The sequence below is a fragment of the Dreissena polymorpha genome, chromosome 3 (genome assembly GCF_020536995.1).
Source record: "Dreissena polymorpha isolate Duluth1 chromosome 3, UMN_Dpol_1.0, whole genome shotgun sequence".
NCBI classification, from domain to species: Eukaryota; Metazoa; Mollusca; class Bivalvia; order Myida; family Dreissenidae; genus Dreissena; species Dreissena polymorpha.
The window spans coordinates 28,173,041-28,200,221 of NC_068357.1; the positions used below are offsets into that span (position 1 = coordinate 28,173,041).

Here is a 27,181-nt window from a genome sequence, read left to right on the forward strand (position 1 = left end):
TTTTATAAAAATTGTTTAGATTGTAGACCAATCAAAATACGGCCCGCCAACGGCGACTAGCGTCTTCCATTGTGTACGTAGAAGGGATTACGAAGTTAAGGTAATATTTGCATTGTTTTCTTAGCAAATAAGTTCATATGTATGTGTATTTATGTAAGAATCTTACTTTTATAAACTTTACATCAAGACTAACAAAACGCACTCTTTTAATCAATTGTAATTACCCCGAATTCGTAAGTGGTTATTTTGGCATTTTGTATAATGACCAATGTTGGTCGTTTAGATTTGTACATGTTCAAGTTGCTGCCCACCTTTGCATCGATATTTACCCGAGCGCTGTTTATTCCACGCAAAAAATGATGTATATTGTGTTTATTGTATTTTTATCGAAAACTGTATTGTTATTTGACGATGTAAGTTAAATTAATATCGAAACGGAAAGTAAAATGAATCGGGTGCCCAATGAATCGCATCAGAGATTGTTCACATCGATAAATTTGTTGGGATTAATTTTGGTAGTTTTTTTTTATTGTAGAATTAAAACACTCATTGAAGGTATTTGTTGTATTTTTCAGGTCCGTCAAGAAGACCAGCAATGGCGGTATGTTAATATGCATAATTACAAAAATATTTTGACTTCTGCAACCTTGTTGTGTGACTAAAAATAGAATTACCCATGTTTCTGTATTGCTATGTATACATGTCATTTGATCAGATGATAAATATATGTTATTACTTATTTTTAGTTATATAAGTGTTGCCTTATGTGACATATCCATTTAAGGGTGATTATATTTATTTGTGTTTCATGATTTTATTTTAATGTTGTTTCTCCAGTTTTGACATGACATTGCTTTTACAACATTTGTGTTGTTTGCATGGAGTGTTCACAGTGCTTTTTAGATTTTGTTCCAATTCTTTACATGAAAGTAAACATTCTCTTGAAGCATTGAAGAGGATTTTAAGCTTGTACAAAAAATGCATTAAATTGATTGTTTTTTTTTTCAATCAGTCGAAGACCAACAAAAGAAGAAGCAGGAGCAGAAGTACCCGCAGTCGCAGTAGAAGTAGATCCAGAGGAAGGAGCCCAGGACGCAGGGCAAAGACCCCCACAAAGATGCCAACCGGAAGCAGAAGCCCAGGACGTCCCCCAAAGCAGCCCACTACACCAAACCGCAGTTCGCGGCCAGTAAAGAGGGAAGGTTCAGCAACACCCACCAGAATGTCAGCCAGACTTGCTGCACAGATAAAGGTTTAGTTTGGTTCTAAGATTTCATTAAATGTACTACTACATTTCAAATGAGCAAGACAGTTTAGTATGGTTAACAGTTGAATGTCTACCAAAAGTCGTCAATCAAAAATGGCGAGTTTTTCTCAGGGTTATGCATGTCATTTTTCAGTTGACACAGATACACCTTTTATCTTGTAACCAGACTGTGTGCAAGTCCATCAGCACTTAAACAAAACCAGTGAAACTGGATGAGGTCCTGAAATAAATTGGAATATGGACCAGTAGTAGTTATGCTTTTACCAGACTTAGTTAGTAATATGTTTGTGACTGAGACTGCTTGAAGCATTGAGCTCTGGGACCATGCACACTTTTATTGGGTTCAAAGAAACAGCTTAGGGCAGCTTAGATGATGCATGTGGACAGCTTTAGTTGCTTTTAATTCATGATTGATTTGCAAAGCTTGACCAATTACACATAATTTTAGCTCGACTGTTTCTGAGAAAACCCGAGGTATTGTCATAGCCAGCTTGTCGTGTCGTCCGCCGGCGTCGTGCTAAAACCTTGACATTTTGCTCTTAAATTAAAGTGCTTCAACCTACAACTTTGAAACTTCATATGTAGATGCACTTTGATGAGTTCTATATGCCACACCCATTTTTGGGTCACTAGGTCAAAGGTCATGGTCACTTTGACCTCTAAAAAAATCTTACAAGCTTTCATTTATTCAAAACTGCACCCGCAGCTGAGCGTTGGCACCCGTTATGGGGTGCTCTTGTTGAAAGACTAAGTTTGATTTGTGTTTTTGTTTTTGTATGACCAGTAAAACTTTGTTTCCTCTTTCGTTTAAATTTTGATAATGCTTAAAGTCTATATATTCATTGCCTGATAGGATGAGAAAGACTCAGTCACAGTTTCTCATCAAGAGAGGAGTGAGAAGAGTGTTCAGGATATTGAGCCCAAATCAAAGAAACAGAAACATAACAGCAGTCCTTCTGAGTTTGGGGGTGCCTTTGGTACTTTCTGTATGATGTTTTTCCTACCAACTACTGTTTTCTACATCAACATGGCTTGCTCCAAGGTTTGTAGTTAATAGTTTGTCTACATTTTTCATTCACATATTTTGCATCATTTCTTATAACCTAATACATTTGTAGAAAGGTAAAAAAACGTTTTTGAAAGGATCTTTCTCTCAATGATTTAAAAAAAAAACAACATCAGTCAATTGAAACAGAACCTTGCTTTTTTATGCAAGTACTTGATGTTTTTTCACTTGACTCCTCCACATTATCTGCCTTGCATCATTTTGAAGCAAATGATACAATAAAACTATTAAGACAAAAAATGTGCACAATATATTACACAATTATTTTTTTAATTGAATATACTAATATTTATACAAAGCAATAATTGTGGAGCAATCAACAAATATATAGAAACAAAATATATAGACTTCAGTGGTTTAAACACTGAAAATTTCATTTTACCCCTTACATTTTTAAGTATTGGGTCATATGACTCCCGATTTTCAAAAGCTAATGTAATCCCTGTCAGTAATATGTTATATGGAAGGAAGAAAATCCCGAAAACAAAGGTTCAAATTACAACCAGGTGGTCAGATTGTAAAGTCCATGTTTATTTTGTAGGATGAATGTACCATAATGAAGATGCCACCATGCACTGCCAAGTGGTCAGCCTTCTTTGACCTGGAGGCCACTCTGATATTCCTGGGTTGGTTTGCATTCCAAGCCCTGCTGTACATTCTGCCTACTGGGAGAGTGGTTCAGGGACCAAGGATCATTATAGGGAATCACAAGAGCTTGTCATACAGGGTCAATGGTATGGAAGGCTGTTATTTGAATTCTTTATTTTATGGTTCAATAAATCTTGTAAAGTATTTAGGAACATGATTAACTTTTCTGGCTGAAGTCTTTGTTTGTTTTTACTTTACAGTGATTTTTTGCACAAAATTACAGCCTCTTACAGGCTATTTCCCACTGTCAAAAAGTAAAAAAAGTCATTTTCCCAATGGAAAAAGGGAAAAAAAATATGAAAAAAATTTCCCCCAAAATATGCCGAACTTTTCCAATGAACTCAAAAATTGGTTTATTGAGTTTATTATACAGCAAATTAATTCAACAGCACTTTATAATATAAATTTTAGAAAGCTGTTAAAAATGCACTAATAAACAATTGGTTTACTATTATTTTTTAGTCATATAAATAATGGTAAATTTTTATGCCCCTGAAGGATGGCATATAGTGATCGCACTGTCCGTCTGTCTGTGTATATGATAATGGACAAGGCCTTTTCATACGCACAAACAATTTTACCCCTTGACCTTGAACTTAGGGTCCACGTTTAGGTTTCGAAATCTGCGTTTAGGTTTTAAACAATGCTCAAAACTTCTATCAACGCGTTTAAGGGGGCATATGTCTTCCTATGGTGTCAGCTCTTGTTCTCAATTTCATGTTCTATCGCGCTTTTTCCCAATCAAAAGGCACAGGCTGTAAAATATAAAGCAAAAAAATATAATCACTGCTTTATAAAGTAAATAATTAATTGAATTTTGTGTTTTATTGCTTATTCCATGTGTGTGATGTGTTGTCTCAAATAAGCCTGTGCATTTTCTGAGGCTAATCAGGGACAACGCGTTTTGGCTTTTATCGTATATTTTGTTTAAAGAAAGTCTATTCTTAGTGAACATCCAGTTTAGACAGAAAGTGTTGTCCCTGATTAGGTACGGAAATTCTTATCGGGTGCAACACTTAATGCACATGCATTAAGCCCTATTTTTCAGAGCACTGCTCATATGTGTAATTTACAGTTACAAGCCAAAAGCTACTACAGGTTGTGTTCCTTGTGTGTGTTGCAGGTTTCTTTGCCTATGTTGTGAGCCTTGCTGGACTTGCTGTGGCCGTGTACATGAAGGTCCCAGTGACCATCGTGTATGACAAGTTCCTGCAACTGGCCACCACTGCTGCTGTGTTCGCGTTTGCTCTAGCTGTGTTTGTGTACATCAAGGCTCGACTTGGACCTTCAAGCAATTTGTCTCCTGCGGGGAATACTGGTAATTACTGTGATAAATACTTTTTGATTGAAGTTTGGATTTGTTAGTTATAGCCTAGAAAGTATTAGCCATATAGAGGTAACTATTATTTCGCAAAAAATTTATCTGGAAATGCTTGTTAAACTGTGAAAATAGATAGTTCAACTGGTACATGACATATAAACATGAATATTGAGATGTCTTTTGGAGAATGATAGTGTAACTAACTAGTTAGGTTTTTTTCGTTCAAATTCGGGGCTGGTATTTGGCCCCATTCTCAATAGAAAAAAGTGCATATTTTATGCAAATGGGACCTAAAAATTCCAAATTGAAGATTTCCAAATGAGATCTCAACATTTAGTTCCTATTAGTTCTCTACTAGTTGAAGCTTTGTAAATATTGTGTTTGCCACAGTTAAGTCAAATGCCACGATTTTTCCAAGTCCAAATGTCCCGCCCACCTATTCCCAAAATTATGAGAGAAAATTAATTATTCTTGGACATTGTACATGCATAGAATTTTGGGTGGGTGTGGGGAGGTGTACATGTATAGCATTTTGTGTGGGAAAAAATGCTGAAGAACGTATTTTTATAATTAAAATTGAAATAATAAAGAATTTTATTAATATTTATGATAAAACTCGAAATAATTAAAGAACCTAGAAAAATAATGTGATCAATTAATAGCATAATAAATATGAATAGGATAAAGAAAGAAACAAAGAAAAAAAACTAAAACATTTATAAAAATCAAAACTTGCACAACGACTCATGTAAGTATCTGACTCTTGTGGGAAATTGATTTTGACTTGAAAATCTAGCTTCAAGATTAATTGACTCTTTACATTCTTATGTTAAGCCCTGCTGATACTTTTGTATGAACAATCAAAACTCACTGTAATTCTTGTATGATTTACATCACTATTAGATTCAAATCTGAACTCCTCAGAAAAAACTTGTGTTATTTCAGGCAGTATTGTCTACGATTTCTTCATGGGTCACGAGTTGAATCCACGCATTGGTTCGTTCGACATAAAGTTCTTCTGTGAGATGCGCCCTGGTCTAATTGGATGGACGATGCTCAACATCATCTTTGTTCTCAAGGATTATGAGGTCCATGGCGTTGTCAACCCTTCACTGGCATTTGTCGTGTTCTTTCAGGCCCTCTACGTAGCTGATGCATTGTGGTTTGAGGTGTGTAATCTTTTATTTTGTTTGAAAATGATTTTATTACAGGGCTTGAAATTAACGCTCGCGCACTCGCAAAATATGAGTTAAAAATACTGATTGCTAGGTAAGTTTAAAGCCACTAGTATTTTTTTGCGAGTAAAGTAATAGTGGAAAAAACGAGTAATATTGCTAAATTTGCTCGATGTGTGAAAGCTAAACCATAGGTCAATGTATAGCACGTCCGAATACCCGTATGCGGAAGCGCGCACCTTGTATGTAGACTGGTTTACTTATAGTACAGATACGCCGATGGTATTGGTACAAACAACGTGAAACAGTCGACTAATTCACAAATGTTCATTGAACGTGAACAGACATGGCGTTGAAGCGAAAAATAACTAGTTTCTTTTTGCCCACAGATAGAAATAACAATACGAAAGTTACAGCAAAGTTAATCTTTGAGTTAGAAAAAAGAAAGAAATTAAATTATATGTTTTCGGCAAAATTTGTGAGAATGTTTTTGATTTTGCGAGTTGGTATTAAAGCTGCTCGCAATGTTTTGCAAGTAGAAAAAAAAGTTAAATTCGAGCCCTGCTATTATGGTGCTTATAATTATAAGGTTATGTTATCAGCTCAGGGTCTTTCCCAGGCCATTTAAGCGCCCCTTGTCGGGGCGCTTGAATTTCGAAATCAGAGTTCCCGGGGCGCTTGAAATTTTCCGATCAGTGTATTCTTCAGTAAAAGAAAGTGGAGATTGTCCAAAAAAATCAAGGTTTCCCTATCAGTGTATCAATATTCCCTGTTTTAAAAGAGCACTCGGTACCTACTTTCACAAGTAATCGCCATACACACCACATGGGGTAATGGATAATCCACTGATAAGAGAATAGCATGACGCGCGTATCGATTATTCTAGCCACATTACACGGTCATTTAAATGCTGACAAGGATGTATCTGGTAACTTTCCAGTCGTCAAACTGTGAAGTTCATCGTCCAATCGGTTACGCGAATGCTTATGAGGGCGGGGTCAACTATCGACCATTATTTTTGACGTCGGGCATGAAGTAAGAGTTTATCGCAGCTTGATTAGCAAGAAGTTGTACCATTTGAGTAATATAAAACCGGTAATTAGTACAGTACAGAACATTAAAGACGGTTTCGGGCATCATCATCACACCTTTTTACTGTAAACAAGTGTTACCTATGACTCATAATTAATACGAGAAATTAATTGCAAGTGGTAAACAATTAATTATTATAGTGAGTAAGTTGTGCAAATGACTCCCAGTTACAATTATGTGATAACAATTTATTTAATTCCAGTACATGTATATTTCAACATGTCCATTTAAAGAACTGATTCACCTCGTTTTTCTGTCATTTATTCGACACGTAATGCGCTTTAACAAATTTTCGTTGAATTAATTACGCACACTTGTAAATGTTTCGTCCGATAATCGATAGTTAGAAGCCTGATGATGGCAACCGGCCGTGATCCTCGTGGACAACGTGAATTTCATGCATAATTCCGTCAAAACATTTATTCGACTCGTAAAGTGTGTAAACAAATTATCGTTGAATTTATAACGCAACGGTTAATATTTGTTGAAATCTCAAATGGGAATAATTAAATTTGTAATCCAAAACCCATTACCGTAAGTCGATGTTAACGCGTTTTTAATCCGAAACACACTTCCGAATGTAAATGTTACCGCAACGTTAAATATTTTTGCTTCAAATTAGCAGTGCAAATTTATTTTGTGTCGAATCTTTTTCTCAATTAAAAAGAGCGCGAAAATTATGCAGCATGTACAACGTCGCGTCTATTGCATACAAATGGTGTGTATTGAGCGTTTTAACAAGCACACAACAGGTCAGGGGATTGACGCATATTCAGAGGCAATATTTCATCAAATCTATAAATAGTCACTTAAAAAATGGCAAGGTTTGTGTTAAAGAAATAACTGAAAGCTTTTATCGTAAATATTTACCAGAAAGAGATTGATATAAACGGGATTATCGGGTAATAAATAGAAACTTGAATAATAGTAAGTATACAGTAATAGAGTCGGGTTGAAACGGATGTATTGGGGAATCGTTCGAGTCGGGAGTTTACTATCTGTGCGGAAAAGTTTTAAAACAAGCAATATAAAAAAAATATATTTTTAAATGACTGGGGGATTTTTTTGAAGAGTCATAGCGCACCAAATGACGTCTTTTGACGCTGTTTTTTTAGTTATAACGCACCACAGAACGTGAATTGACACGTTAAATTAAAAAAAAAAATCAACGTCTGGAGGGGACACCCCTCCCGAACCCACCCCCGGGGCGCCTGAACAAATTCCTGGGGAAGGCACTGCAGCTTTAAATGTTTTGGAGTGTTTATTGTGATATAAAAATGTAGCGCAGAGAACATTGAAATCTTAACTTTTGTATAACTGTTTTGAAACACATATGGCTGAACAATTTATGTATGCATCATAACATTTTTCATAACCTGACATATTAGGCCCGATGTGGATTGTAAATGAATATGAATTGTAAATTTTTGACTGTATTTAAATAACAAAGGTTTCTGTTTGAAATCAAATGATACAGATTATCAGCAGTCTTCATCTTCTGATGCCATCCATGTAATTCAGATTCAGAGAGGTGGATGGCTGCCAATTTCGAGTCTAATCCAGTAATGACTGGTTCTCATGTTAAATGCAATAAACAAACTGTCATAATTGGGCATTCCATTTGCTTTATACACTGTAACTCCATATATATTGCAGCTGGTGTGGTCCAAAGATCGTGGCCACGATATAACCCGCACGTGATGTAACTTGTCAGGTCATTCATGCATATATCTGTATGAATTAGCATATTGGCAATTTCAAGCACACTATTTGCCTACCTTATTGCATTATGTGTCATGTCCATATGGTATACATTTGTATAACATAAAGCATTTCTCCCTGTAAGTATTTTCAATTGCGTATGCTTAAGTTTGTAATCCAAAATCATTGCCAAGTTGTATTGATCATGAAGATGACACAATCTAGCCCAGTGCCTTCCCCAGGCCATTTAAGCGCCCCTTGCCGGGGCGCTTGAATTTCGAAATCAGAGTCCCCGGGGCGCTTGAAATTTTCCGATCAGTGTATTCTTCAGTAAAAGAAAGTGGAGATTGTCCAAAAAAATCAAGGTTTCCCTATCAGTGTATCATTATTCCCTGTTTTAAAAGAGCACTCGGTACCTACTTTCACAAGTAATCGCCATAAACACCTCATGGGGTAATGGATAATCTACTGATAAGAGAATAGCATGACGCGCGTATCGATTATTCTAGCCACATTACACGGTCATTTAAATGCTGACAAGGATGTATCTGGTAACTTTCCAGTCGTCAAACTGTGAAGTTCATCGTCCAATCGGTTACGCGAATGCTTATGAGGGCGGGGTTAACTATCGACCATTATTTTTGATTGACGTCGGGCATGAAGTAAGAGTTTATCGCAGCTTGATTAGCAAGTAGTTGTACCATTTGAGTAATATAAAACCGGTAATTAGTACAGTACAGAACATTAAAGACGGTTTCGGGCATCATCATCACACCTTTTTACTGTAAACAAGTGTTACCTATGACTCATAATTAATACGAGAAATTAATTGCAAGTGGTAAACAATTAATTATTATAGCGGTTACAATTATGTGATAACAATTTATTTAATTCCAGTACATGTATATTTCAACATGTCCATTTAAAGAACTGATTCACCTCGTTTTTCTGACATTTATTCAACACGTAATGCGCTTTAACAAATTTTCGTTGAATTAATTACGCACACTTGTAAATGTTTCGTCCGATAATCGATAGTTAGAAGACTGATGATGGCAACCGGCCGTGATCCTCTTGGACAACGTGAATTTCATGCATAATTCCGTCAAAACATTTATTCGACTCGTAAAGTGTGTAAACAAATTATCGTTGAATTTATAACGCAACGGTTAATATTTGTTGAAATCTCAAATGGGAATGATTAAATTTGTAATCCGAAACCCATTACCGTAAGTCGATGTTAACGCGTTTTTAATCCGAAACACACTTCCGAATGTAAATGTTACCGCAACGTTAAATATTTTTGCTTCAAATTAGCAGTGCAAATTTATTTTGTGTCGAATCTTTTTCTCAATTAAAAAGAGCGCGAAAATTATGCAGCATGTACAACGTCGCTTCTATTGCATACAAATGGCGTGTATTGAGCGTTTTAACAAGCACACAACAGGTCAGGGGATTGACGCATATTCAGAGGCAATATTTCATCAAATCTATAAATAGTCACTTAAAAAATGGCAAGGTTTGTGTTGAAGAAATAACTGAAAGCTTTTATCGTAAATATTTGCCAGAAAGAGATTGATAAAAACGGAATAAACGGGATTATCGGGTAATAAATAGAAACTTGAAAAATAGTAAGTACACAGTAATAGAGTCGGGTTGAAACGGATGTATTGGGGAATTGTTCGAGTCGGGATTTTACTATCTGTGCGGAAAAGTTTTAAAACAATTAAACAATATGAAAAAATATATTTTTAAATGACTGGGGGATTTTTTTGAAGAGTCATAGCGCACCAAATGACGTCTTTTGACGCTGTTTTTCTTTGAGTTATAACGCACCACAGAACGTGAATTGACACGTTAAATTAAAAAAAAATCAACGTCGGGAGGGGACACCCCTCACGAACCCACCCCCGGGGCGCCTGAACAAATTCCTGGGGAAGGCACTGCTAGCCACAAATAAAAGTTCTGATTTAAAGCATGCTCAAATTAGACCTTGTGTACAATATCACATCAATCATCCTCATGGAAAGCATGGGCTTTCATATTTTAATGCCGAATGAAAACTTCTTACCGCATGGGAAATCACTCTTTTCGTTTCAATAAAAAATTGGTAGTGCAAAAAACTGGAAATTTTTCCTCTTAATTAAAAACATGTTTATGCTGTATCTAACGCACATATGTTGTTTAGATAGGTCAGCATGGATCTGTAATATTTACAGTTATTGAATACACCAACAATTAGGGGACTGTGTGTATTCGACAGCTTAAGCACTGATTGGCTGATGTGATTATAAAGAAGAAAGTAATTGACAGCTGGTATCATGTCAGTTAAATGCAAATTCAATATAGAATATTGTCAAAGGTGACAAGTGAAATGACTATTGATGATGGACAATAGAGGTAATTGATTTTCGCAGTACACAAGTGTTAATGTGATGAACAATGAAGGCACATAATCTGGACCAAGCTGGATTTATGAATGTTGGATTACACAGAAAATTGAAGTGGGTGAAAAAAGGGGTCCACAGAAGATTCACGATATACTGGACATCGCGATTTAACGGACTGCAATATAACAGAGTTGCAGTGTACAAGAAAGAACGTGACATCAATAGATGCACATTATGTTAAAAACCAAAACGCCCAGGTTTTCGAATTTTCTAATGTATGTTTTGGTTAAAATAGTGAGTTCCTTGCCTCACTGGTCTTAATAAAAATCCCGACCTGCTACAGGAGGCCATTCTGACGACGATGGACATCATCTATGAGGGTTTTGGCTTCATGCTGAGCTTTGGTGACCTGGCCTGGGTTCCTTTCCTGTACACACTGCAGGCCCGCTACCTCCTAGAACACCCGCTTTATCTGCCCTGGTACTGCCTGGTACCCATAGTCATTCTCAATGGTAAGTTTGGGACCCTGTCAGCTTGTTTTTGTACCATTTTGGGAATGGGGCCAGGGAAAAATTGCGTCTAGTTTTACCTTAAATTGGATAATTAATGTTTCTGTTGTTTTTCTAATACCTGGTTAATGTTTTAAAATTGAGAAAAGAGGTGATTTCTCTATATTATTAACTATGGTTCAACTTCCAGAGCAAGATGGGAGATAAACTAAACCAATACCAGCCCCAATTTTGAACAAAAAAAATATGTGTAGAGCAGGCATGTTTAAATCTAGCTTAGATATGCATTTTGAAGTGTGTGTTGTGACTGTTGTCCCTTAAAAAATTAAATTAAAGATCTTTCTTAATAGATCAAATTTTAAAGCTTCATTTCCAACCCTAAGATGCTGAAGAGAAGCAAACTGCAAAAAACATGAAGAGCATTCGAGTGACTCGCATGCTGTTTTTTATGCTGCTTACATATAGCCAGTTTCATTTTGCTTCTTATCGGGAAAGGGTTAAGCATAGTTCTGTGATATGTTTATTGGCACTGTATATTGTAGACAGACAAAGCCGAAGGTGTCTAAATGTCAATTTGAAAATGACCCAAAAAGATTGTCTGACACCAAAAGTTTTACATCTCTGCACAATTTGTTATTTCACTTTCATTATTGTTGTCTTGATTGTATTGATGGTTAGACAGTGCATATGAGCCCCTTATTGTTCAAGATGTCTGTGTTGGCATTTGATTTCATTTTTATGTGCATTAAAGTTTTGTTTCGGTATCCCAGTCACAATCAGGGACGACACTTTCCGCTTTTATGGAAATATTTGTCTGCAGGAAGACTTCTAAACAAAAGTCTATTTTACACAAAAAAATGATGTCCCTGATTAGCTTGTGCAGACTGCACAGGCTAATCTGGTACGACACTTTAGGCACAAGCATTGATTCCTGTTGTTCCAGAATGCTTGAATGTAAGCTCTTCAACAAATGCTTTTGGTTTCTTCTGCAGCTGTCGGGTATTTCATCTTCCGAGGAAGCAACTCCCAGAAGAATGATTTCAGAACGAACCCCAACAACCCAGCCCTGGCTCGTAAGTCGCTATCTTTAATTTCTTCCATTCTTGGTGTACTCGTGTAATATCCCCATGATTTGTAAGAACTTGCACACAATCTTACATTTGACTATAAGCTTATAAAGAACTTATTAGAATGTACATTTGTTGATTTGTGTTTAACTGTATACTTCTTTTTCCAGCAAATCATGTTAAAAAAGGAATCAATGGAATGCTCATTGTACTTTCATTTATTGAATTAATAAATGGTTGCCTGAACTTTTGATCAATGTATTTTGCAGTTACTGCAACTAGCCATTCTTAAGATCAAAGCGATATTGACTAAGCTGAAAATGTTGAAAGCCAATTTACGATCCTCTGTCAATTGCATGTATCGCTTTACCCAACTAAATTATAAAACCCGCTTAAGGGGGAGTGTCATTGTATTGAACAATCAATATTGACAGATGAGAGCGCCGGCCGCTTTATGAGCGACAGCACTCAAAGGCATGCAATACCATCAGTAAAATCACGCATATGACAGGTGCGGTACTGTGTAATTGCCAAAGAAATCTTTGGAAGTTAATTAGAAGACTGATGATTAGGGATTTTTCAAGTCGGGATTATACTATCTATATGGGAAAGGTTTAAAATTAATAATAAAAAAAACCCAGTTTATCTTGATCTATGCTTTTATGGTTGTTGTTTTTAAGATTCATAGTGCACCAAATGACGTCACTTCACTCTCAAAATGTATATATAAAATAACGAATTGAAACGAGTGGAAAATTCTTAAATACCCATCCCATCTGCCCTGAGGCATCTGATAAAGTTCCTGTGGAAAGCACTGATTAACAGATGTTGCTTATTGTAATGTGAAAAAGCTTGCACTTAACCAGTCATTTTCCTGTGGATTTTGACAATTTAAAACGTAAGAATTCATAAAAGTGGTATTATTGCATATACGGTAATAATACCTCATTAACTTTTAATGACTTTTGCCTAAAGAATTTACAAATAAACCTGCATATGACGGCCGACTCATTATCTATTAATGACTTTTGCTAAAAGAATATACAAATAAACCTGCATATTCCGGCGGACTCATTACTATTAATGACTTAAGCTAAAAGAATAAACAAATAAATCTGCATATCTGGTTGATATTTCCATTCTATAAAATTAATTGGTTTATCCAAAAAGTATCTGGATATCACATACAATTTATTGTATTAGGTACTACAGCTACTGCTGCTGCTGTTACCACTACTACTACCACTACTTCTACTTCTACTGATACAACTACATCCACTACTACTATTACCACTACCACAACTACAAACTCTACCACTACTACTACCACTACTACTACCACTACTACTACTACTACTACTCCTACCACTACTACCACCACCACTACTACCACCACCACTACTACCACCACTACTACGACTAGTTATGCCCCCCATCGAAGAAGAGGGGGTATATTGCTTTGCTCATGTCGGTCTGTCGGTCGGTCCGTCCACCAGGTGGTTGTCAGACGATAACTCAAGAACGCTTGGGCCTAGGATCATGAAACTTCATAGGTACATTGATCATGACTCGCAGATGACCCCTATTGATTTTGAGGTCACTAGGTCAAAGGTCAAGGTCACGGTGACCAGAAATAGTAAAATGGTTTTTGAATGATAACTCAAGAACGCATACGCCTAGGATCATGAAACTTCATGGGTAGATTGATCATGACTTGCAGATGACCCCTATTGATTTTGAGGTCACTAGGTCAAAGGTCAAAGTCACGGTGACCCGAAATAGTAAAATGGTTTCCGGATGATAACTCAAGAACGCATACGCCTAGGATCATGAAACTTCATGGGTAGATTGATCATGACTCGCAGATGACCGCTATTGATTTTGAGGTCAAAGGTCAAGGTCACGGTGACCCGAAATAGTAAAATGGTTTTCAGATGATAACTCAAGAACGCATACGCCTAGGATCATGAAACTTCATAGGTAGATTGATCATGACTTGCAGATTACCCCTATTGATTTTGAAGTCACAAGGTCAAGGTCACGGTGACCCGAAATAGTAAAATGATTTTCGGATGATAACTTTAGAACGCTTTTGCCTAGGATCATGACACTTCATAGGTACATTGATCGTGACCCACAGATGACCCCTATTGATTTTCAGGTCACTAGGTCAAAGGTCAAGATCATAGTGACAAAATCGTATTCACACAATGGCTGCCACTTCAACGGACAGCCCATATGGGGGGCATGCATGTTTTACAAACAGCCCTTGTTAGTACATTATGTTGCTGTTGTCTTGTCCTTCGGAAGATTTCATATTAAATACCGATGTTACACTTATATATGTGAATAGAATTACAGTTCATTCAAAATACAAATGTATAATCGATTCTCTCTCTCCCTTATTATCCCCCGCCATAGGCGGAGGGATATTGTTTTGGCGTTATCCGTCCGTCCGCGCTATATTGGAGTTACAGTGTATATTCAACACAGCTTGTATAACATTGAAATCTTTGAGTTTGAGCAAGCCCTTAATGGCCTATAAAATGAAAAAATGGGCCAATTGTAAATTTCACAGGCCTCAATTACACTGTAACTCCAATATAGCGCGGTCAATGGGGTCCAAGCCGCGAAACAGTGTTATAACGGATCCGCGTTATAAGTTTTGAGCTCATTTACTTCAGGGCGCTATAAAAAAAAAACAGGTATAGAATAGCCTATAATATAGGTCATGTATATTGCCATGCTGTGTTGACGCAAATACATGCATATAAACCGAATCGTATTGATAACAGTATACATACCGCTTTTCTTATGTGCACATTCATCCAATAATCAAATAAAATTGCAGCATCAATTATAAAATAATAATCTTGAACATTAATGACGATATATGTTTAAGAAATTAGTAAACACAACCGTACGCATATATGCCATTTTCAGAATGGTTAAGAGTACAGTGCATTATGGGGCAGAGCTTTCATTGGACGAGCGACTTTAAATTTAGAATGAATGCAATAGGATTCATGTACAAAAAATTGTTTTATTGCGTCATACGCATGCAAAAAAACGTGTTTCCCGGGGACTCTCTGATACCGCGCGAAAATGAAAGTGAAACTCTGTTAACAATTACCGGTGTACTGCGTTCGCATGTAAATAAATCGTCTGCATTATTTAATTTCTTATACACGAACTGAAAGATTAAATGACATAATACTAGAATGATAATGAAATGACAGAAAAAGTTGTTTTATACAGTGGGCAGTATATTTCACAGCCGCTCATTTAATATAGTCAAACTGCAACCATATCAAAGTAAAAATGTTTCAATCGTTTTGAATTACTTTAATTGTATAACTATCCCTCTTACACTTAACTTATGGAAATTATCGCACTGAACCGCTCTGAGGAGGAATACATGTAATAAACACTGACACGCGAGTTTTTCACACCTTTATTGACATTACACAACAGATTAACACCAATTAGCTGTCGGTGTTGTTTAACCTCGAGGCGATTATAAACGGTTTAACGGACGGTTGAATAAAGCAATCAACATGTGATTGATGAGTTGCATAATACGGATTTGAATCAGAAATCAATTGGAAGGTTGGAGAAAAAATGGGATCCAAGCACCCCCCGCGTTATATTGGATTCAGCGTTATAACGGAGCGTGTTATATTGGAGTTACAGTGTATAAGTGTTTTACCCAGTGGGGCATAGAGGCATGTAAAAAAAAAGCCATTTCAATGATTGCTGAAACTTGAGTGCTCCGGGAACTCTGGGAATCTATCAATACAGCATTGTACTACTGACCGTTGTTACACAATTTGATAAAAATTATGTTTAATTTCCCTAAATATTATGAATGGTTACCACAAAATAATGTGAAAAGTGCAAGAGGGTAAAATCTTTGGAAGCAAAAATTACCAGACAGTCACTTGAGTAAGTCCGACAATCTTGCATTTCACCCTAGGCATTTTGAAATGCTTGTCAGCAATGTCTGACGGGCTTTCACCATGTCTGGTATAAATAATTCAAAAGAAATGTAATTTTATGTAAAATATTGTTTTTATAATTTATTGAACTAGTTTCACTGTGAACATTTAATTAATGTATTGCAATTTACTGTATACATTTATAATGTGTTAAGATAAAAAAAAGGTATGGTAAGGGTCCAAGGGTGCTGGGTGAGATCTTGAGGTGGCAGGATGCTGAAACCCTCCAGTTAGGCCTACCTAGAGCACCGTACTTTACCCATATTATTAGTTTAAAAAGTGTCTCAATTGCTGCAATCATTGAGAGCAGATTTTACAGCTTCAGTTGTCCCCTTTCAGATCTGGAGACTATACCGACCTCAGTTGGCAAGCGGCTGCTGGTATCAGGCTGGTGGGGACTGTGTCGTAAACCAAACTACCTTGGAGACATTCTCATGGCCATCGCCTGGTCACTGCCTTGTGGTAGGTGGAATTTTTTATCTGCTTTGGGGAACTGTAATATTTGTTGCTTTGAAAGACCGCTTTGTTTGGAGGATATTTTTATGTTCTAGGGAACATGAATATTTTTAGGTTGAATTCGAGGATTTTTTTCCATATCACAGGACTTAACTTGTTTTAATATCATAAATACGTTACCTGTTATCTCTAGCTTACCCCTTTCCAAGGGAGTTATTTCATCCGGAAAATATTCAAGCGCTGGGAATCGTCCACCTCTATAAGAATCCAAATCAGGTTAAACATAGTACAATGCAACCTAACAGGAAATCAAGAACCACAACTCATCTTTCCTTTCCGGATAAAACCATGTGCACGCCTGTTTTAGGCTCAGGACTTATGTGTTCTTTTCACTGTGTTTTTGGCGGAGTTTAAAAGGATAAAGTTTATTTATCTTTTATTTGTATCATTCGGTTTATATTTCTATACTTTTTGTTGCAGTAATTGTCATATTTCTGCTTTTGCTGGGTTTCTTTGTTTGCATCGTCGCTCATGTACATGACGTCATGAGCACGTGAACCACGAGGAATTCGTGCCTATTCCCCAATAAGTAATTGAGGTCAATTGGACAGCGTTCTTTGTGTTTACATTTTGTGGTTTAACTTTTTATTTGAATTTATAATCATTAATTTGTCTTTTGTAGGTTCTTTCTGTTTCTTTTATTTCAGAATGAACTTACAGGATAGAGGTTCTTGTGGTCATATCAAAGCAAGGTGGGATTCCCACGATACTTGCTTGGCATGTACCGGTTGCACATTTAATAACAAATGTGCGGTTTGCGATTTGTGGGCTTACGACGTATGGACAAAAGCAGGTCGCCGGAGGACGTCGATCAGCCGCAAACGCAACGAACCTCCATCCGACGTTGATTACCCGGTGACTCCACTGGTCAAGGATTACCAGCGGTTTTGTCAGTCACTGGGTACCGGGCAAGATGGTGTTGTTGTCAGTCGATCGTCATCAGATCTTATGACTCACACCATGCATACCGGCGACATTGATCATGGAACGACTGGATCAATGACAGACCACATGGCAGCCGCCATTCTACGGTCTTTGTCCGGTGACGTAACCGGTCATAATATGACCGGCCGGTCACCGGTCATGTCACCGGTCCGGTCATGTCACCGGTCCGGTCCGGTCATTGATCACCGGTCAACAGTCATCAGTTGGGCCTGCCACCGATAACACCAATCGCCGGTCAAGAAGAACTCGGTCTTCATCATCGGCGTATTCTTCTACATCCGATTCGTCGTCGAATACATCGTCTTCATCAAGGAGTGGACATCGGACACGCTCTTCTTCGTCGAGCAGTTATCATCGTCGCGGCGCTCATAAGCGATCACGTCGTCACTCACGGAGACGGTATTCCAAAAAATCTCGATCCCATCGCAGCCGATCCACATCTTGACAGCGCAGCCGATCCAGATCTCAACATTGCAGGAAACGAGGACGTCGGCAACGTTCACGTAGACAGCATCGGACTTACCATACGTATAGTCGTTCACCATCGTGTTCCGTTATGGAATCGCATGTTTCCATGCCAAATGTATCGGTTCCAACGTTGACTGCCACACGTATTGCATCTTCAGGAGCTCATCTCACTACTACGGCGTCAGTGTCAACACCACGGGTATCATCTACAGTATCTAGTCGTGTACCCCCTACAGCTACCCTGTCGAATCCTGATACACTATGGATACAGAATTCGGCGGGACATTTTGTACCGGTCAATGCTGATAATTTACCTTCTTCCGGTTTACATTATCAGTTTACTGACGTCGGGGAAGATCATTCGCTGTTACCAGACAATTACAATCCGGAACAAGATATTCTCACTTCTGTTCCTGCTGATTCTATACAAACCGCTGGTGTTGTAGAGAGTGAGGCTGATTCAGATGCAGAATCTAATGTTGAGACGGATCAATATTTAGCTCCGATTGGTCAGATCTATGAACTGATGTTTCGTACTCTTGGTGAAGATTACTGTCCAAGACCTGCTGAACTGTCTTCAAATGCGACGATTTCTGTGACAGAACAACTTTTTCGTACATTTGATCCCAATAGGGTTATTAAGTCGACGGCTCGTCCTGACCCACGACTTCCCATTGGTTCTACTGTTCTATCTGTTCTTCAATCATTGGAATCAGCTAATAAGACTATTCCAAAACGAGGAGAAACATGGAAAATTTCTAAGGAACTAGCTGATCCAAAACATCAGGAAGGTAGTAAAAGTTACAAACCTCCTGTACCACATGCAACATCTGGGTTGGATTTTTTCAAAACTTCCGGTTCCAGATCCGGACATAAGCAAGCTATCTCTTGTAATGCCAAGTGGTTCCAATTCAGTTTCTGTTCCGTTTTCAATGTTGGAAACTTGGGAAATGAGGGAACGTAGATCATTAGGTTTGACTAACCATATTGACTTCATGCTAGCGACAATTTTACAAATGGTGTGTGATTGGTCGGAATCTGTTCCGGAGGAACTCCGTGATTTGTTAATTCATCTCTCACGGACCACACTGGCCTTATCTCACACTTCTGCTTCTTCAATGTCCGAGATGCTAAGGATTCGTAGAGATCTTATCCTTACTTCTTTACCTAAAGATTTTCTGTTGGAACCTGGTATGAACTCGCTCAGAACAGCTCCTCTCACATCAGGGTTTCTTTTTGGTGGAAGGATACAAGAAGCAATCACAGCTGACAAGGATGACCAACTTCATGCTTCTTTAGCTAGAAACAACTCTGGACAACGCCAAGGGGTCTTTAAGCATCCTGCTTCTAGGCCACCAGCAGTTCCAGCATTCAAGACGGCTAAGAGAAATAACCTTTTCTCTAAAAAGCCTTCTTTTAATCCACGGTCAGGTCCTAATAGGCAGTCTTCCTATAACAGACCTTCTTTGTCACACAAGTCTTCTAATAAAGATTCTGGGAAAAAGGGCAAACCCAAGCCGGGACAGAGGAATTTCAAACCTTCTACCGGCAGGGGCGCACCTCCTGCTTATCAGCCCTAGGTCCCTTCCCTTTCTACCGCCACAACCTCCGATGCCGGAAATACCAGTCGGGGCCAGACTTTTCCACTTCTCAAATCGATGGCTTCAAATTACTTCAGACGCATGGGTTCATTCTCTTGTGACAAAAGGCCTGACTTTTCAATTTGAAAAAAGGCCTCCACTTTCTCGCGTCCCTATAGAGCTGGTATCTCGGCATCCACATATTCCAGAGTCCATTCTCGGGCTCTTGGAAAAACAGGCGGTAGAAAGGGTTCAAGATCCTTATTCTCCAGGATTTTACAGTCGTCTTTTTCTTGTTTAAAAGAAAAATGGTTTCTGGAGACCAGTAATAGATTTAAAAGTGTTCAACATGTATCTCCTCAAACCAACTTTCAAAATGGAGACTCCTTCTTTCATACGGGAATCCATCAAACCCCTGCACTGGGGGGTGTCTTTGGATCTGGAAGATGCTTACTTCCATGTTCCTAACATCCCAACTACCGAAAGTACTTGCGATTCGCCTTTCAAGGCCAAGTCTACCAGTTCCGGTCTATGCCTTTCGGGTTGGCGACAGCCCCACGAGTTTTTACCAAACTAATGTCGGCAGTCGGATCACACCTCAGAGTTCACGGGATTATTCTTCTTCAGTATTTCGACGACTGGCTCTTACACCAGCTCGATCATCAAATGCTTCTGTACAACCTAGAATTCTCTTGGAAGGAGCTCTTGTTAGGGCTCCTTCTCAATGCAGACAAATCAGACCTCATTCCTTCACAGGACTTTACGTTTGTGGGAATGAATTTCTTGACCCACATCAATCGGGTCAGAGTGTCTATTCAACGTATATCAGACCTTCTGATGAAGGTCAACTGGGTTTTGTCCCAATCTCATATAACAGCTCAAGAATTCCTCTCTCTCAGCGGTATCCTGAGCTCAGTACCAGACTTTGTGCAGTTGGGACGTCTCTTCCTACGTCCTCTTCAGCACTATCTCTCAGCTTGTTGGAAATGGTCTCCAGGCAATCTATTAACACAGATTCCAATCCTTCCCTCCTTAAGGTCTCATCTTCAGTGGTGGCTAGACGAGGAGACTCTGTTGGCAGGAGTACCCCTTCTTCTCCCGCAACCGTCATTATATCTAATAACGGATGCGAGCAAGGAAAGGTGGGGTGCTCACCTGGAACCTCTCAGTCTGATAATTTCAGGGTTGTGGTCTCATCAGGAATCTCACCTTCATATCAACAATCTAGAAATGCGAGCAGTATTTCTAGCTGTATCTCATTTCCAATCACATCTTCGAGACTCTTGTGTGATGGTGTCAACAGACAACACATCTGTGGTGGCTTACATCCAGGCACAGGGGGGAACACATTCTCAATCCCTGTATCTGGAAACCAGAAAATTACTTGTTCTTTGCAAAACACTCAACATTTATCTGCTGGCAAAATATATACCAGGTCGCCTCAACGCCCTGGCGGATGGTTTGTCTCGCAAACACCAGTTACTTCCATCGGAGTGGACACTTCATCAAGAAGTGACCAACCAGATCTTTTTCAAGTTCGGTTATCCCCTGGTCGATCTATTTGCAACCAGACACAATCACAGACTTCCTCTGTATGTGAGTCCAGTTTACGATCCAGCAGCGTGGGCAATCGACGCGCTTTCGTTCGCATGGGACCAACTGGACGCTTACGCCTATCCCCCACCCATTCTAATTCCCCAAATATTGGGGAAAATCAGGGTGAGCTCTTGCAGGATACTCCTGATTGCCCCTTGGTGGCCCAGAAGATCTTGGTTCAACGATCTTCTCAGTCTCCTGTACGATTATCCCAGGAATCTTCCTCACAGGTCAGATCTTCTGTCTCAAAGCGGCAGACTACATGCGGACCCAAAAATGTTCCACTTACACGTCTGGCCGTTATCAGGCAATCTTTGCAGAAGAAATGTTTTTCTGTCAGGGCTTCAACCCTTGTTGCTTCGGCAAGGAGAAAATCCACCAGAGCAGTCTATGATGCTCGTTGGAAACTCTTCTCCAATTGGTGTTTTCGAGGGAAAATTAATCCCCTCAATCCCTCTGCTAGACGAATAGCGGATTTTCTCATTTATCTTTTTGATGATAAGAAACTTTCTCTTAGTTCCATCAAAGGATACAGATCTATGATTTCGCATACATTGGCTTTCACTAAGTCTTCACAAGTCTGTGCTGATCCAGCTATTTCAGATCTTGTTCGAGCTATGGAACTTAGTCGTCCTGTATCTCGTACACTTGCTCCTAAATGGGATTTAGCTTGTGTGCTTGGTTCCCTTATTAAGGCTCCCTATGAACCTCTTGATCAGGCTTCATTACAATTCCTAACATGGAAGACCGTTTTCCTTCTTACTATGGCTTCAGCCAAACGGAGAAGTGAAATTCATGCTCTTTCTATCGAGGATAGTCATCTCCGTTTTGACTCTTCTGATGGTTCTGTTACATTGTTGTGTCAGTCAGGATTCCTTGCTAAAAATCAACTCCCCTCTATGGCTTCCAAACCCTTCAAAGTTCCAAGTCTATCTAGAACTTGTGGACATGAAGATGATGATAGACTCCTTTGCCCGGTCAGGGCTTTGAAGTTCTACCTTAAAAAGGTAAAGTCTATTCGAGGTTCTCGCAAGAGACTTTTCATTCCATTAAAAGGGGGGGCGATGTGTCTGCGGCTTCTATTTCTCGTTGGATAGCCTCGACTATAAGGAAAGCTTATTCTTCTCTTTCATCGAGGGATTTATCCCTGTTTAAGATAAGACCGCATGAATTAAGAGCTCTTTCGGCTTCGTAGGCTTATATTAATCAGACCCCACTATCTGAAGTGCTTCAAGCTGCTTTCTGGAGGAATACGACCACCTTCTCCTCTTTTTATCTTCGTTCTCTTGAGTGCCAACAAGACAATTTGTATAAGTTGGGTCCTCTTGTAGTGGCTCAAACTGTAGTTTCTTCAATGGCGTAAGTACACTGGTGCCATCCGAGAATTAAGTACTATACTGTACTAACAAAGATTATAAGAGGACTTGATTCTACTATCTCTGGCTGTAAACCCTCTATATGGGTTTTGCTGTGATGGGAAAAAAATATGCGAACCTTCCCGCCGCAGCTGCAAAATCAGCTAGAGATAACAGGTAACGTATTTATGATATTAAAACAAATTTTCTTAAGTAAAATTCATTTTAATTATTAAATACTTACCTGTTATCGGTAAGTCCCACCTCCCACCCCGCTCATCGCCTTTTTATGTTTGCGTTAAGGAAAGATGAGTTGTGGTTCTTGATTTCCTGTTAGGTTGCATTGTACTATGTTTAACCTGATTTGGATTCTTATAGAGGTGGACGATTCCCAGCGCTTGAATATTTTCCGGATGAAATAACTCCCTTGGAAAGGGGTAAGCTAGAGATAACAGGTAAGTATTTAATAATTAAAATGAATTTTACTTAAGAAAATTTGTTTTGCAGTTTAGGTTCAAATTTTACACATTGTGGCTTTTAGAAAACTGGACAAGAGAATATAAAACTCTAATGTTTTGTTTTTTTACATTAATTAATATTACCTGTTTTTGAATGTTTGTAATAGATTAAATATTAGCCTTTGTAACAAAAATTTCAATTGTCAAAATTATCTGATGGACCAAGCTAGCCAAATTCTTATATGATAACTTGACTCCAAGAAAATGTCCACTTACAGGTTGGCTCAAGGAAATCTTAATAATTAGCCAAAATGCATGTTATTTAGATTGTTTGTTCAGAAAGTGTGAAAATCTGCATAATTTGACTATAATTTACAACATAATCTAATAGCCAATTAGAGACTTTAGCAGCCAATTTGAGAATTCAGTAGCCAACTTGAGGATTCAGTCGCCGTTGGCTTTTTTGGCTAATGGTAACACTTACATAGTGATGTACAAAACTGAAAATTACCAGTTTAGGGTTTGTGCTATTAATTACCATCACTAAATTATTTTGAGAACCTCGAGTTTGCATTTTTCATAGGCTTTAAATCTTGTTCTTAGTCATACTTTTGTGCATAACATGTCGTCCCAGATAAGCCTGTACAGTCTGCACAGGCTAATCAGTGACAACACTTTCCCCCTTTTATGGAAAGTTTCATTTAAATGAAGTCTTCGTTACAAAATCCAGTTTAGACAGGCAGTGTCCTCCCTCCCTGATAAGCATCTGTTGACTGCATGGGCTAATCTGGGACAACACTTTATGCACATGCATTAAGCATAGTTTTTCCAGAACGCAGCTCATTTCATCTACATTTTACTATTGCAGGTTTCCACAGCATTCTGCCTTACTTCTATCCCATCTACTTCTTCATCCTGCTGGCCCACCGTGAGAGACGAGATGGCCACATGTGCAAGGCCAAGTATGGAGCAGCCTGGGACAAGTATTGTGAAAGGGTGCGATACAGGATCATACCTGGCATCTACTAAGTGCCACAACTACTCTCCATTCCAGAGATTATGTATTTGAGCTGCACTTTGAGAAAAATGGGGCTTAATGCATGTGTAAAGTGATGTTTCATGTAAGTTTGTGCAGTCTGCACAGGCTAATCAGGGACAACATAATTTGGCCCAGACTGCTTTTTCGTTTAGAAGAGCTTTCCTTTAAACGAAACCATCCATAAAAGCGGAAAAGTTATCTCTGATAAATCTGGAACAACACTTCATGCATATGCATTAAGCCCCGTTTTCCCAGAGCATGGCATGGTTGAAGGGTGTTTGATAATGATTTGATTCTTATGTGAACGTTTCTTTTACTTAGTTTGCAATGAATTGTTATGGTCTAACTATTCTATAATACCATAGATAAGCATTACATTGGAAATACCTTATAAAAAACAAAACAAAAAATCTATCTCTCAATGTTCCTTTTTTGTTAGTAAAAAAACGCAGTTCACCTTCGTTTAACTTACCTCAGTAATGAAAAGCATAATTACTAGTGTATGAATGAGACATTTTTGGTTTGCATAGTGACAGTGTTTATGAACATTTGAAATTCTTAAGGTTTGGAAAAATCAAGTTCATTACCTACTACAGGTATCTTTTGATCTCATTGTTTGAACACTGCAGTATTTTTATTGTGTCAAAATTTTATTCTTTAGGAAATGTTGCTTTTAGCTAAGGTACTGTAGTAGACATGCATTGAATGTTTTTAATCAGTTTTACCCATTGTATTTGCATAGCTTGTTTTACAAATCATGTATTTGCTTTTACCAACATCATCTTTATAACAGACATTTTGTCTTCAATACAATTAGTTGTGTACATTTGCGGTTCAGCTTATCACTAAAGTAATATGCTAGGAGAAAACTGTACAGATTGTTTCTGTAAATTACCAGTTTTATTTATTGTAGATGTATTATTTCAAAATTGGAGTGCTGTAGTTTTTCAGTGAATAAAATAAGTAATAATGATACAAACTTACCACAAATGCCAAGTTTTACAGTTTGTAAATGCATACAAATTGGATTGAGTTTGCTTTTTACTTTGAAGCACTTCTGTGTTAATGATTTTATATGTCTTATTCTAATGAATTTTTAGTTAAATTGATTTAATGGAGTCTTTATTGCATATATTGATAAACCCACAAACTCATTTATGTTTTTATCAATGCATTCTTTCTGTAATATGTATTTCTGTTAAATCAAAATGGTTATAATTTGGTTCAAAAAAAAATCATGTTCATTTAAACATTTGTGCCTTTCCCTTTTTGACAGTTTATGTATGTTTTGTTGAAAGTGTTTTATCAATATGTAAATATCATAGATGTACTTACAGAATTATGGTACTTATATTTCAAAAACATCATAATGTGCCATTTTCATTATGAAGATGATCTCCATAATTTTTTTAAATTGCATTTAAATGAAATTCATAAATATTGAAGTAATTTTATTTAATTGCATTTAAATGAAATTCATATATAAGGTTGTTGTATCAACAAGTCTTGTCTTATTTGTGTATCAGTAAAACTCTCAATAGTATAACATTGCAAAGTCTTTGGATTACTGTGGAGTGTTTCACCTTTGATGTAAGATATAATGGATGATTATAAATGCCATTTTCATTATAACTATTTGTGTTAAAAGTTTCATTTAAATGTAATGCATAAATTATTTTTGATCATTAAGTCTTGAATCATAACGTGTGTCAGATTGAAAATCTCAATAGTTTAGCCTTGCCTAGACATTTGCTAACTGCTGAGTGTTTCATCTTTGATTCAAGATAAAAATGAAAGATTGATTTATGACATGTAAATAAATCTTCTTTGTACTATGTATGCTTTGTTCTGTTTTTCTTCATTTATAAAGAGACGAGGTATGTTTCACTACCAAGACTAAGCTTTTTATTCCCCCGCATCGAATGATCGGGGGTATCCCCGGTATATTGTTTTTTGCCTGTCTGTCTATCATTCTGTTCCAAAACTTTAACCTTGGTCATACCTTTTGCAATATTGAAGATAGCAACTTGATATTTAGCATGCATTTGTATCTCATGAAGCTGCACATTTTGAGTGGTGAAAGGTCAAGGTCAAATATATGGCTTCAAAGCAGCGCAGTAGGGGGCATTGTGTTTCTGACAAACACATCTCTTGTTCTTTAATTGTTAACCCCACATGACCCGTTTAAAACTTGGCCACGATATCATTAGGACAAATATTCTTACAAAGTTCATGAAGATTGGACATAAAATGTTGCCTATTGACGACAGTTGAAGCAAGATTAGCCAAAGGCCATATAGTGCGCCACTCGGTATCGTTTTTATGCCCCCCCTTTGAAGAAGAGGGGGTATATTGTTTTATCCCATCATCAGACGTGAATCGTCAAAATAAACCACTGTGGAATAAATTTTCCTCTATTTCAGCAGTGCTGAAATAAAGCTGTCACGCGCTGCGAAGAATGTTCATATTACTCGGAATCAACTATAAAGTTATCATTTTTAGTAAAATTGAATCAGATTCAACAAAACAAACAATTTGATACCAAGATGTAATATATTTTTAACACATAATGCAACTCAAAAAGCAAATATACATTATTTACAAATATGAAGTGCGCGTACTCGTGACGTCATTATTAACACGTCATACGACACAATGCATGTTGTTTCACGCTAAAGATGCAGTTGTTTAGTGTCTTTTTTTTTCATTATTTTTTAAAAATCGGGGGAGGTAGAGGTATTATAAACAGAAAAACAGGTTAGTTACTGAAATTTGTGTAATGTATTAGGCGTGACACAATTAAAATAAAGAAACAATGTTTGCTTAAAATATCTTTGGGATTTTCCGTCTAGTTCGATTTTCCTATTCTATTGTTAAAGAAATAATTTACGACTAAGAAAATTGATGGGATAAATCGAATACTAGGTCGGTGCCGAATAAAGCAAAGTTTATCTTGCTCGGCATGAAAATCTGAACCACTCGCCAAGGCT

At 37.7% G+C, this 27,181-nt stretch overlaps 1 protein-coding gene and 1 long non-coding RNA gene across 3 annotated transcripts; both read left to right on the forward strand.

The window, feature by feature from the left end:
* Positions 1-26,028, forward strand: LOC127873422 (delta(14)-sterol reductase TM7SF2-like). Of its 2 annotated transcripts, XM_052417275.1 has the most exons (11): positions 1-100; positions 576-601; positions 1,013-1,252; positions 2,121-2,309; positions 2,875-3,067; positions 4,105-4,299; positions 5,248-5,471; positions 11,004-11,172; positions 12,162-12,242; positions 16,574-16,696; positions 24,021-26,028. In XM_052417275.1, exons 2-11 carry the CDS (start codon positions 596-598, stop codon positions 24,179-24,181), a joined length of 1,581 nt encoding a protein of 526 aa, XP_052273235.1. In that variant the 5' UTR covers positions 1-100; positions 576-595; the 3' UTR covers positions 24,182-26,028. The 2 variants fall into 2 exon arrangements, with proteins under 2 accessions (XP_052273235.1, XP_052273236.1); XM_052417276.1 differs by lacking the exons at positions 1-100; positions 576-601 and adding an exon at positions 675-785.
* Positions 12,258-14,625, forward strand: LOC127873435 (uncharacterized). The gene is made up of 2 exons (XR_008046148.1): positions 12,258-13,985; positions 14,123-14,625. It is a non-coding gene; the product is annotated as an uncharacterized LOC127873435 (long non-coding RNA).
* Positions 26,029-27,181: the final 1,153 nt, after the last annotated feature.